The 12,527-nt window shown below is 47.2% G+C and overlaps 1 protein-coding gene across 6 annotated transcripts in view; it reads right to left on the bottom strand.

Annotated features, from left to right (window-relative positions):
• The window catches only part of SPECC1 (sperm antigen with calponin homology and coiled-coil domains 1), a 175,914-nt gene that overhangs the window by 130,428 nt on the left and 32,959 nt on the right, over positions 1-12,527 (bottom strand). For all 6 annotated transcript variants that reach the window (XR_012896994.1, XM_075904346.1, XM_075904347.1 and 3 more), the window contains exon 2: positions 3,101-3,271. Coding sequence is in view for 5 of the 6 variants with exons in the window: in XM_075904346.1 (XP_075760461.1) it covers positions 3,101-3,271 (171 nt within the window). In the remaining variant the exon portion in view is untranslated. The remainder of the gene's footprint in view (positions 1-3,100; positions 3,272-12,527) is intronic.

The raw sequence follows: 12,527 nt of genomic DNA, 5'->3' as shown, positions 1-12,527 counted from the left end.
AACACACTCCCGGATTAGTGGATTCCTGAATTGTAAAGTTTTTAAGCAAGATCACATTTCTCTCAACTCCAATTTTCTTTTCTTTCATCTTTTCATCTGACTCAGTTTCTGGTTTCCCAGAGTCTGGGAGCATGTGAGCTTTGATAGCCAAGGCATTTTCAGGAAACAAGACATCTGAAGTTTTGCATTTTGGCAGGGCCTTTAGTCCATTCATTCCTGAGAGCAAGGCAGAGCAATCTAACTTTCTGACCTTCGGAAAAGTCTCCATCCAGTTTCTCTACAGCAGCTTTGGCCACGTTCCCCACTTCTCATGGTGCCAAGTACAACTCACTGCCCTGTCTATCTTTCCATAGCCCCTTGCTAACTTTTCCCTTTTGTCATCTTTCATCTGTACTATGGCTGCTCACAGCTTAGAGATCACTGCAGCAGCTAGAAAGAAAGCATTGTGTTCTTTAAAAGATGGGCAGTTAAACATGACAGTCCCTTGCCTTCCTGCATCCACACATCTCTGCAACACTCATTCAGAAGTGCCAGCACAGCACCACACCTAGAAGAAAGACCTTTCCATGAAAAAGACTGGCTGGAGCCCTGGGCTGAAAGTGTCTCATTTCTGAGGTGCTTATAGTTGTGGGTATAACACATGTACCCATTGCACTAGAGACTGCAAAGGTTAATAACTGTTTGTAAGGCTACTTGAACACTACAAGCTTTATAGCAGGGGTCTCAGACTCCCAGCCGGAATGATTGCACAGTCTGGCCCAGGACTCTCAGTGGGCCTGGGGGGAGCAGGAGGGTGTCTGGTACCGGCCACCAAGTCCCATCCCTTTCTGCCACTGCCCCATCCTCTCCCCACCATGGCACCCTGTCCTCTGAGCTTGCGACTCTGGGAGTCACCGGGGGGGCCTGCTGCTGTGTGGCAGCAGTCGTGCCACCCACACACCCAGTGGCAGCAGGAGCCGTGGGGGAAGCGGAGCACGTTGGGCGAGTGCACTCGTGCCGCTGCACTCGGATTCCACACGGCTCCTGCCCCTGCAGGGAGTGTGGGGGAATCTCCAAAGTCATGTGCTCAAGGGAGGGGTGCCATGGGGGGAAGGGCAGGGTGATGGCAGGAAGGGGTGGGGTTTTGAGGCCAGTAAGAGACACCCTCACCCCAGCCTGCAGGGGTCCCAGGCCGGATTGCGCACTCGCTCCAGAAGGGACTGGCCCACAGGCCGGGAGTTAGAGATCCCTGCATTATAGAATGTTCCGTATGGTTAAATCGGCCTTCACTGTTGCAAGCAAAGTCATAGTCTATGCTCCCAGATCCTATTCTTTTTTCTGAACTTGGACCATCTTGCTCTCTTTGTTCAGGGGCTGTCAGATCACACGTGCAGCACCATGCCCAGTTTGGGATTAGCAATAAAATGAAACATGACAGTAATTCCTCACTTAACACGTGCCCGCTTAACATGTTTTCGCGATAGCACAATTGGTTTTTTTAGGGAACGTTTTTTGAATTACACGACCATCCCCGGAATAACACGATTTCCCCAGCCAGCCCATTGCCGACGGCTGTGCCTCCCTGCAAAGCAGCGGAGGGTTCGCCACTCGCTGCGCCGTTCCCCCTGACTCCCCCTCGCCGGACGCCTTGCCCCCTCGCCTCCACTCCCACTTGCAGGCCGGCAGCTGGGTTTCCCCAGCCGACCCGTCACGTGCGGCTGTGCGGGGCTTCCCCCACCTCCCTGCAAAGCAGCGAAGGGTTTGCCGCTTGCTGCACCATTCCCCAGTGACCCCCCCTCACCGGACGCAGTGCAGGTCCCAGCAGACCTGTCACAGGGGCATACTCCCAACCCAATCCCCTTCCACTCTCCTCCCCTTCCCTTCCCTAGAGCCAAACACCTCCCCTCCCTGCCATAACCCAGTCCCCTTTCTCCCCCAACCTTATGTCCCGGTCCTAACAGACACCACCACTTGAAACGCAATCCCCACCTTTTCCATTATTTTCAATGGGAAAATTGACCCGGCGTAACACGTTTTCACTTAGCACGATCATTTTCTGAAACGTATCTATAGTGTTAAATGAGGACTAACTGTATTTTCTTGTGCATTTCTGGTCTTATTGAAAATCCATAAAAAGATGAGCATCAAAAATGTACAAACGATATTCTGCTGTGTACCTTACCTTTCTGGAAGGGGAACAGATTAAAGGACACAAGATTATCTCCTGACCTTTATCAAATCTCTCTTTGGGAAAAGAAGTAAAGGTGGCAATAGCATACCACACTCTCCTTACTTCTACGCTGCCGCTAGTGGTGGCAGCTCTGCCTTCAGAGCTCAGCTCCCAGCCAGCAGCTGCCGCTCTTCAGCTGCCTAGCTCTTGAAGGCAGCAGCAATGCCAGCAGCAGCCCAGAAGTAAGAGTAGCAGTACTGCAACCAGTGTTACCTCTAATTTTTTCCTTCTTTGTGCGGAATAAATGTAGTTCTGTGAACTAAGGCATGTGTGGATGTTAACACCAACAGAAACCCAGGCTGCCAGCTGTGAGCACTATAGGCACTTTACTGAGCAGCTGAGCAGCATTTTACTCTCTCCCAGATGGCTGCTCAAGTGCTCATCTTACAGGGAATACTGACTGCAACCCTGCTTCCATAACCTTGTGATCCCACCCAACTCCTTTTTGAGTCAGGACCCCTAAAATTACAATTTCAGAATTAAAAAGATGAAGTCATGAAATTTTATGATTCTTAAAATCCAATGATTGTGAAATTAACCAAAATGTACCATGAATATGGTAGGACCCCCTAAAGATACATACCACTGTGTAATCCAAGCCACCCCCCTCACACACATAGTCTAGTGTCAAATTCCTCCCTTTGTCCCCACCACAGGAATGCTCACACTCTTGCAAACACAAACCAAGCCCCACACTCAGACAAATCCGGAATGACTATCCAACACACACAGACACTGTGGTGTAATATGCACACACGAGAGTCTGCTCCAGACACACACACCCCTTCCCCAGTCTCAAAGCACTGAACACTTGGTAACACGCTCCACTTTCGCTGGAGTGATAGCTTGGAATCAACTTGGGATGCTTGCACACTGCTTACTGGTTAGTACCTTGCTGAGCCGAGATTCAAAAGCAAGGGAAGTGGAGGATTTGGAGGTCTTCATGCCCGAGGAAGCAGCGGGGATAGGTTTTCCTCGGTCAATCCCATGGTTCCCTGGCTTTGCCATTGCATTCCAAGGTCTGGCAGCACTCTTCATTTTCTTTCCAGGGGAAGAGTCAATCTGCAGAATATCAGAAAGGAAAGCCGATATGAATGTTTTTAAAGCATCTGGAATCCAAAGAGGTACCTGGCACCAGTTTAAAGGGCTGAAAGGGATATACCAAATTCTCCCCCCTCTCTCATCACACAGGCAGACATTCAAGCATAGCCAAAGCTTGGCCTTCAGAAGTCCATAAAGGGGCCTGTAGCAATCCACACCTTTAAAACAAATTTGCAACACATGAAGTATATACAAGGGATGCTGAATTCTGCTTGAATGTTGCAATCTCCATAGTGTTGCCTACCCAATATTAAAAAGTACAGGGAAAGGTGCAATTTGCTCCATGTTATGCAAGTTAACTGTAACTCTCAGATTTCACCAAGGGTCTAAATGCAGCCACTGAAGAAGATGCAGTTGTCCTTAATTTTAGCATCCATGGCTAAAACTTAAACTAAAAGCTGTAAGATCGGCTTTGCCCAGAAAACTCAATAATATTAAGACAATCCTCCGAGAGAAAATGATGTTTTGCACTGGACTAGAGTCCTTCCCCATATTCTCCACATCTCATGCAAACAAAGCCTTAGGGCATGTGTTTTGGACTTCCTATGAAAGGCATGAATCGTGATGACCCAACAAAATACGTTCACAAGACAAACCCCTTTAGGGTCAAGTTCCAGGTCAGACAGACAGACAACTTAATGCAGAAAATATTTTAAAAAATTCTTTCCATTCTGTCTTCCTTTTTCCTGAAAACCAAAGACAGCTAGGAGTTAAGGAGTTTTTCTTCATGTCAGCAGTTGGATACTGCAGTACTGGTTGTCACAAAAGTAGATGACATAGCAACTGGGATCCATAACTGGTCAGTAGTGACCCAGTGGCTCTCAGTGGCTGGCCTATTTTAGATGAGCTAGTAACCAGATATTCAGTTCAGTACCTAGCAGACAGGTGTCTATATGATATGAACTGCATTCTTGTTAGCCTCAGAGGGGACAAAGACTGAATTGACCATAAAGACCAACCTCTCCTCTGATCCTAAGAAGAGGCCTTTAGCTCAGGGGATACACCTGAGCATAATGCACGGATAATCTGTGGGGCTACGTCTACACTGGCAGCTTCTTGCACAAGAACTCTTTTTCTGTAGAGTTCTTGTGCAAAAACTCTTCCAGAAGAGAGTGTCTACACTGGCATGTGCTTTTGCGCAAGAGCAGTGTAGACGCTCTCTTGAGCAAGAAAGCTCTGATGGCCATTTTAACCATAGGGCTTTCTTGCGAAAGAAATTCATGTTGCCTGTCTATATTGGCCTCTTGCGCAAGAATAGTTGCGCAAGAGGGCTTATTCCTGAGCGGGAGCATCATAGCTCTTGCGCAAGGAGCCCTGATTTTATACAGTAGAACGTCAGTTTACTTGTGCAAGAACACATGGCCAGGGTAGATAGACAGCAAGTTTTTGCACAAAAGCGGCCGCTTTGGCGCAAGATCGCGCCAGTGTAGACACAGCCTCGGTGTTTGAATTGCTGCTAATTCTTGCCCTGTATCTGTCCTGATGATAAACAGAAGACTCTGAGTCAGACTGTCAAACCAGCATCTTCATAATGAACCATCATCATGCTAATAAATATTATATTCAAAACAGAATCCTGAGACACATACAAACTCTCCTCCCACTATTTATTTATTTTTGATAATCCCTCAGTAGCACAAGTCAACCACACTGTATCTTTAACTGATCAAATCTGCCTTCCACAGTGCACTTGATGTTGCTACGGTGATGAAATGATTGTTCCATTGTATTACCATAAAAGAGACACAGTAAAAAGGTAACAGTCAACTTCTCCGCAAGAGAAAGAAAAGGATCTGAATTCAGTCCAGATTTCCTCATAGACGTGCCTATGAGGAAAGCAAATCCTGCCAGGATTTGAGAACAGAAATTAATTTCTCTTTATGGATGTGCCAGCAAGCACATTTTGTCAATTTCCCTCAGTTGGTGGTTTGTGGCCAGCTAAATGGCTGGCTTGACTCTTTGGTAGATCTGTATCCTGGATTTTTCATCATCCATTCCTAATTTGCACTAGCAGCAGCACCACCATTTTGGGTCTTGTTAGTTCTGTCAATCACTCTGAGTATGTCTACACTAGCCCTCTAGTTCGAACTAGGGTGGCTAATGTAGGCATTCGAACTTGCAAATGAAGCCTGGGATTTAAATATCCCGGGCTTCATTTGCATGGTCCTGGGCGGGCACCATTTTTAAATCCCTTTAGTTCGAACTGACTGCCCGTGGCTACACTCGGCAGTCAGAAGTTAATCCGAACTAAGTCCTTAGTTCGGATTAACTGTTACTCCTCCTGCAATGAGGTATAACAGTTAATCCAAACTAAAGACTTAGTTTGGATTAATTTCTGACTGCCGTGTGTAGCCACGGGCAGTCAGTTCCAACTAAGGGGATTTAAAAATGGCGCCCGCCCGGGAACATGCAAATGAAGCCCGGGATATTTAAATCCCGGGCTTCATTTGCAGTTCGAATGCCTACATTAGCCACTCTAATTCGAACTAGGGGCCTAGTGTAGACATACCCTCTTAGAGAAGGAAATCACAGATGGCTCTTCAGCTTCCTGCAGTGACTCTTGCGCAGGCAGTTTGTGTTGTGTTTGCCAAAGAGGTGACCAGAAACTACAGGAGACAGATCAGTAGAGGGCCTCCTCTCAGGGAAGGATGGGGATAGAAATGTAGCCGTGTTAGTCTGGGGTAGCTGAAGCAAAATGCAGGACAATGTAGCACTTTAAAGACTTAACAAGATGGTTTATTAGATGATGAGCTTTCGTGGGCCAGACCCACTTCCTCGGAAGGATGGGGGTGAGAGTGGGGAAGGAACTTCTGTATTTGATCATAGAAGAATCTCTATATTAAGACTCTTGCGGTCATTGGCAGCAGCTCTACCAGACAATCCAAAATGAGGCCTCCCCTGACTAAGCCTGTAAAGAGTCATGATGAGAAGGACTCAGCTTTTGCAGTCTCACAATTTGCTTTGTGCATTGTTCTGGGGAAATGTTCTTGTTAATTTCCTCCTGGGAGGCAATCAATTCAGGACCTAATTACATTCAGTGCTAATGACACCTTTCAGGTGTTACGGATGTTCTATTTCAAGGGCATGCAGGTGTGAAAGTTTTCTAGGCTCTCTTTTGCTGCCCTATTAAGGCAAAGCAAACAATAATTCCCCTCCTTATAGCATCTTGACTTCTCTGTTGTGGATTCTGGAACAATCAATTTTTTTGGCTCTAATCTCCCAGCTACTAATAGCAACTGAGCAACTCCTATTTTTAACTATGTGCAGTCATCATTTCCATCAGGATTTCAACACATACAGCGAGCACCCGCGAGCTGATTTCATCCGAGGAGAATATTATCTCTTTATTCCACAACTTTCACTGTGCTGAATACACCTGACATTTTTAAAGCATCGGCGAACATTTAACTATGAGGTAAAACAATAAATATTATTCATAAGTCCCATGGTTTCAGAATAACATTAATATGGATGTTTGCATGCATATAATGGGCATTTAAAATATGGATGTCTGACATCTCCCATTTGTACATACAAGGGAGGCACCTGGACATGCAAATAGCCTTGCCAAAGAGATTACCAGATGTATAGAAACATGGGGTCTCTCCAGACTTCCTGGCTCTCTCAGCACCTTCCTGCCCCGCCTTGGGAAGCTCCTCTCTGGCCTATGAGACCTGAAAGGATTCCATCTTGAGTCAAGGAGACATTTTAAAGTGTTTGGGGAGTGCTGTGTCCTTTGGAGAGTCACCTCAGAAGGCAGAAGAGCAGGGGATGAAGCAAGCTCAGTGAAAGAAGCTACATTTTGAGTTGCAGTACCTACATAACCAGGAGCAGTTTAGATACTTGACTTAAGCGAGAGTGGATATGTAGGAATGCAAGTTTATAGACTTGAACTGATGTTCCTTATGCAGCTGTATGAAATTTTCACCAGTCAGGAAATGAAACCATGGACTGAGTCCATTTTGTTCCAACATTTCAGTGGTCGATACATTTTAGAGTTCTTCTAAATGGGACTCTGGGGAAAATCGGCTATAATTGCACTATCAATCAATACTGAGTACAGGCAGTCCCCAACTTACGCGGATCCGACTCACGTCGGATCCGCGGTTATGAACACGGACTGTGGGACCTCGCGGTCCCGCCACCCATGTACTCCCGGCGAGAAAAGCTGCTCTGCGTCTGCCTGGTCTGCAGACCAGGAAGACGCGGATCAAAGCCGCGGAGCCCCTCCGCGGCTTTGCAAAGCCTCAGGGGAAGCCGGCAGGGGGGCAGCCCAGGCGCGCCTGGGCTGCTCCGCTGCCCGAGCCCCTCTGCGGCTTTGCAAAGCCTCGGGGGAAGCCTCTTGGTCCACCGCCCGCGTCTTCCTGGTCTGCTGGGGGGGGGGGGGGGCGCAGCTAGTATGCCGCCCCCCAGCAGCAGACTAGGCTTTTCTCCGGTCGCCTGTGGCAGAGCAGCTGGGGCGCTGCCGGTTGGTCCCGCAGTGCCGCTCTGGGCGCTACTGGACCAACCCGGCAGCACCCCAGCTGCTCTGCCCCAGGCGTCCCCAAGTCAGCTGCTGCTGAAACTGACCAGCGCTGACTACAGGAAGCCCGGGGCAGAGTTGCTCTGCCCTGGGCTTCCTGGAATCAGCTGCTGATCGGTTTTCAGCAGCAGCTGACTTGGGGAGCTTGGGGTTCTTAAGTTGATTCTGTATGTAAGTCGGAACTGGCGGTCAGTTTCAGCAGCGGCTGAATCTGGACGCCAGTTCCGACTTACATACAGATTCAACTTAAGAACAAACCTACAGCCCCTATCTTGTACATAACCCGGGGCAAAACAGAGATATCACCTTCCTTCATTTCTAAAAAAAAACCCCCAAAAAAACGGAGAGTCACTGAGCTGTAGCTAAAACACACAAGTGGAGATTATATGGTCATGTTGATCCTGAGGGCCCCTCTTTATTCAGGAAGGAAACTAGAGGATTAGTGCGTAACTGTCGCTAAGAATGTGCGACAGGAGCAGCAGGAGAATAATCCATCAAGCACATTCTATACGCACGGTCACGTTATTGAATTTTAAAGATCACTGCTGCACCCATGGGGGGGGTGTTTTCCCCAAAGTATGTACAAAGGGGGCCATGTGAGGTGTCAAATGAAAGCTTATGTTCTACTGATTCAGTATAGGCTATTCACGTACTTGTATGATATCTGTATGTGGAGTTATAAATATGTACTTTGTGCTTATGCTGAAAGATTCTCTGTCCGAGACAGAGCAACGGGAAGGAATGTCCAATCAGTGACTATGCTAATTAGCAAGGCTCCAGGGATAAGGCTCTCAGAGAGCCTACTACACACCTGAGTAATGCGTCTGGAAATCTGGATACCTGCAAAGTAGCCAGGGCATAATGGCTGCCAGCATGTGAAACAGAGGTAGGTCACTCGACCATGTGACCTGCTCTAGCCAGGAGGACGCCAGGAGGGATATAAAATACCATGAGGCGAACTCCATCTTGTCTCCAATTCTGCTCCTGATCCCAGATGCAGCCTTGCGAGGGACAGAGAGCCGGGAAGAATCGTGGACCCATCCTGACATAGGATGTACACCAGAGACATTTAAGATAGCAGTTTATAACATCTCTGCTAAGAGCCTGTATTGAGAACTTGGTGATTCGGTGCATGTAATGTATTCTTAACAACCTCACTCTCATGCTTTTCTTTCTTTTATTAATAAACCTTTAGATTTTAGATTCTAAAGGACTGGCTCAGCGTGATCTTGCGGGTAAGATCCAAATTGTAAATTGACTGGGAACTATGGCTGGTCTTTTGGGACTGGGAGAACCCCCGTTCGGGGTAGGTGGGATTGGGTTCTATGACCCCTCACCTGTGTGTTAGGCCCAGGGCTGATTGTGGCACAGGGAGAGCTAGGCTGTCTGAGGGGTTTTGCTCGGTGTGACCGGTTTGTGGCCTATTTGGGGAGGGCCTCCAGTCAGGGGCTGTAAGGAGCCCAGGTTTTGAGCAATTTGCCCTAAGCGGATGCCCTCAGCAGTGCCCAGATCCGGCCCGGTCGGTCACACGCACTGAGATATTAGTTCACTGAACTATAACCATGCCTCTGAGCAGGGATGGATTGAACTTACTATACAGACTCCATTCCTGATGTACAGGGGCAGCTCGTCCATATAGGCGAACTAGGCGGTTGCCTATGGCACCAAGTTAAATGGGACGCCAAATGGTGGCGCAAATCATTGAAGAGTTTGGAGGTGGGGGCGCCGATTGCATGGTTCGCCTAGGGCGCCAGTGGCTGGCAGCTAGTCTAGGGCCGCCCCTGCGTGGTGCATAAACCAAGATAGATTCCAGGTTTTGATCACAGCACTTGTTGAATATATTTTGGAATCTTTCTGTGTGTGCAGCAATTGCTTTTGCATGGGGGAATTCTGAAACCAGCACCAAAATTCCCATTAGCACACTGCAGTTACTAGAACCAGGAGAGGTCAAGCACATAAACTTTTGGACAGATGAAGAACTGGATGACACCAGTTATTGGGAAGGGGCTTTGAGCCTTTCACTTCGGCTGTGTCTACACTGGGCCACTTATTCCAGAAAATCAGCCGCTTTTCCGGAATAAGCTGCGAGCTGTCTACACTGGCCCTTGAATTTCCAGAAAAGCAACAATGCTCTACTGTACAAAATCAGCTGCTATTCCGGAAAAACTATTCTGCTCCCACTCGGGCATAAGTCCTTATTCCGGAACACTGTAGACAGCCCAGTAGTCTTTTCCGGAAAAAAAGCCCCGATCATGAAAATGGCGATGGGGGCTCTTTTCCGGAAAAGCTCGTCTACATTGGCCACAGACGCTTTTCCGGAAAAAGGGCTTTTCCGGAAAAGCAGCCTGCCAATGTAGACGCTCCTTTTCCGGAAAAACTGAAAACGGAATAGTATTGCGTTTTAAGCATTTCCGGAAATTCATGCCAGTGTAGACACAGCCTTCTAGTTTAGAGGCTCAAATCCAACCCAGGTCTGCAGCAAACAACACTCAAAACAATTCTGTGTCTGTGTGGTGCACTACATAAAGTGGACTGGTTGTCTCAGCTCAGTGGCTAAAGCTCCACGTCACTAGATCCATCAGGATACTTTGCAGTACCTTTCAGAAAGGCCAAAAATGAAATAGGTTCCCACTTACTGGTTCTCCAGAGCAGGCAGGAGATACTTGGCAAGGCGTATCATAGGTGTAGCTTGTCCTATACAACCTGAACCTATGCAGTGGGTAAAAAGGATTTCAATTTGTGGGGGGCTTCAGTCCAACCTCTTCCACAAGGCTTACATTCACTTGAAACAAAAAGCCTATTGTGCATCTGCCCCTCATATTAATTTGCTTTCACTCCTGCATGACACAAGTTAGAATTTTAAAGGAACTGCTTGAAGAACAGCACAAAATAACAAATTACCAAGCAACAGAACAGGAAAGCCCCACTGTTCCTTGGTCAGAGCAGGAAATCTAGCTGAAGAGCTGACATCAGCCTTTCATTTCCTCCAAGGACAACCTTCTGAGTCAGATTGAAAATGCTGCCCTGAAAGGCGTGGGCAGCAGGAACACAGGGAAACCTCAAGGAGATAATGAGCCTTTCCATGCTGCTCATTTGCCACAGTCCACAATGAAAGGCAAGGCAAGGCACTCGAATTAGCTACACACAGTATCTGCAACCTGTCAGGAAATGGAATATGAATGTGGAAAAGTCACTGCTGCTAGTACTCCCCTCACACAGCAGAGAACAGGATGGGCAAGGACAGCCGGTACTGCATATGTCTCTTTCAATGGGCAATAGGACCTCGGAAAGGTTTTGCATCCCAGCGTTGGGAACATAAGTGGAGGATAGGGTCATAATTCAAAATGACCTTAGCAAGTTAGAGAAATGGTCAGAGGTAAACAGGATGAGGTTTAATAAAGAGAAATGCAAATTGCTCCACTTAGGAAGGAACAATCAGTTCCATACATACAAGATGGGAAGCGACTGTCTAGGAAGGAGCATGGCGGAAAGGGATCTAGGGGTCATAGTGGACCACAAGTTGAATATGAGTCAACAGTGTGATGCTGTTGCAAAAAAAGCAAATATGATTCTAGGTTGTATCAACAGGTGTGTTGTAAGCAAAACTCGTGAAGTCATTCTGCCGCTCTACTCTGCACTAGTTAGGCCTCAGCTGGAGTACTGTGTCCAGTTCTGGGCGCCACATTTCAAGAAAGATGTGGAGAAATTGGAAAGGGTACAGAGAAGAGCGACAAGAGTGATTAAAGGTCTAGAGAACATGACCTATGAAGCCAGGCTTCATGAACTGGGCTTGTTTAGTTTGGAAAAAAGAAGATTAAGGGGGGACATGATAGCGGTTTTCAAATATCTAAAAGGGTGTCACAAGGAGGAAGGAGAAAATTTTTTCCTCTTGGTTTCTGAGGACAGGACAAGGAGTAATGGGCTTAAAGTGCAGCAGGGGAGGTTTAGATTGGACATTAGGAAAAAATTCCTAACTGTCAGGGTGGTCAAATATTGGAATAAATTGCCAAGGGAGGTGGTGGAATCTCCCTGTCTGGAGATATTTAAGAACAGGTTAGATAGACATCTGTCAGGGATGGTGTAGACGGAGTTTGGTCCTGCCTTGAGGGCGGGGGGCTGGACTCGATGACCTCTCGAGGTCCCTTCCAGTCCTATGATTCTATGTTCCTTGAATGCAGATGCATATCCTACAGCAGAACAGAAGTGCGGGGAGGGGGGGGGGAAGTCTGGGCACTCCTAAGCCCCAAAATGGTAGAACTAGGGTGTGACACAGAAGTAAATATAATTATCCAGAGGAGTGCAGCTGTCACATCCTAGAACTTCTCTAGTGCCTAAGCACTGGCACATGCCTTAGAAAAGCCTATTTAGCCAGTCTACCGTGGCTAAAGGCCCTTTGGCCATCAAAAGTGAAAGGTTATAGACAGGATAGGGGGAACCATTATCCAGGAGGCTCAAATCCTGAGTTTTGTGTTATGGATAAACAATCAGGAGTTACAGCACATTTAAAAGCTATTTTTAATGAGAAGATAAAAGAAGAAGTTCTATGAAGTTCAGAGATGGGTTTGAAATTATACTGAAACCCAAGAATATAATATGAATATCACTGAATATAAACTGCCAATACTGGGGAAAGTCCAGATTGTCTGAAGAGGATCGGTGTGGAGCTGCCGCTTTGCAGTGTCTTTTGTCCCAAAG

This window comes from Pelodiscus sinensis, chromosome 21, assembly GCF_049634645.1.
Source record: "Pelodiscus sinensis isolate JC-2024 chromosome 21, ASM4963464v1, whole genome shotgun sequence".
In the NCBI taxonomy this organism is placed as follows: Eukaryota; Metazoa; Chordata; order Testudines; family Trionychidae; genus Pelodiscus; species Pelodiscus sinensis.
This window is presented reverse-complemented; position numbering and strand designations above follow the sequence as displayed.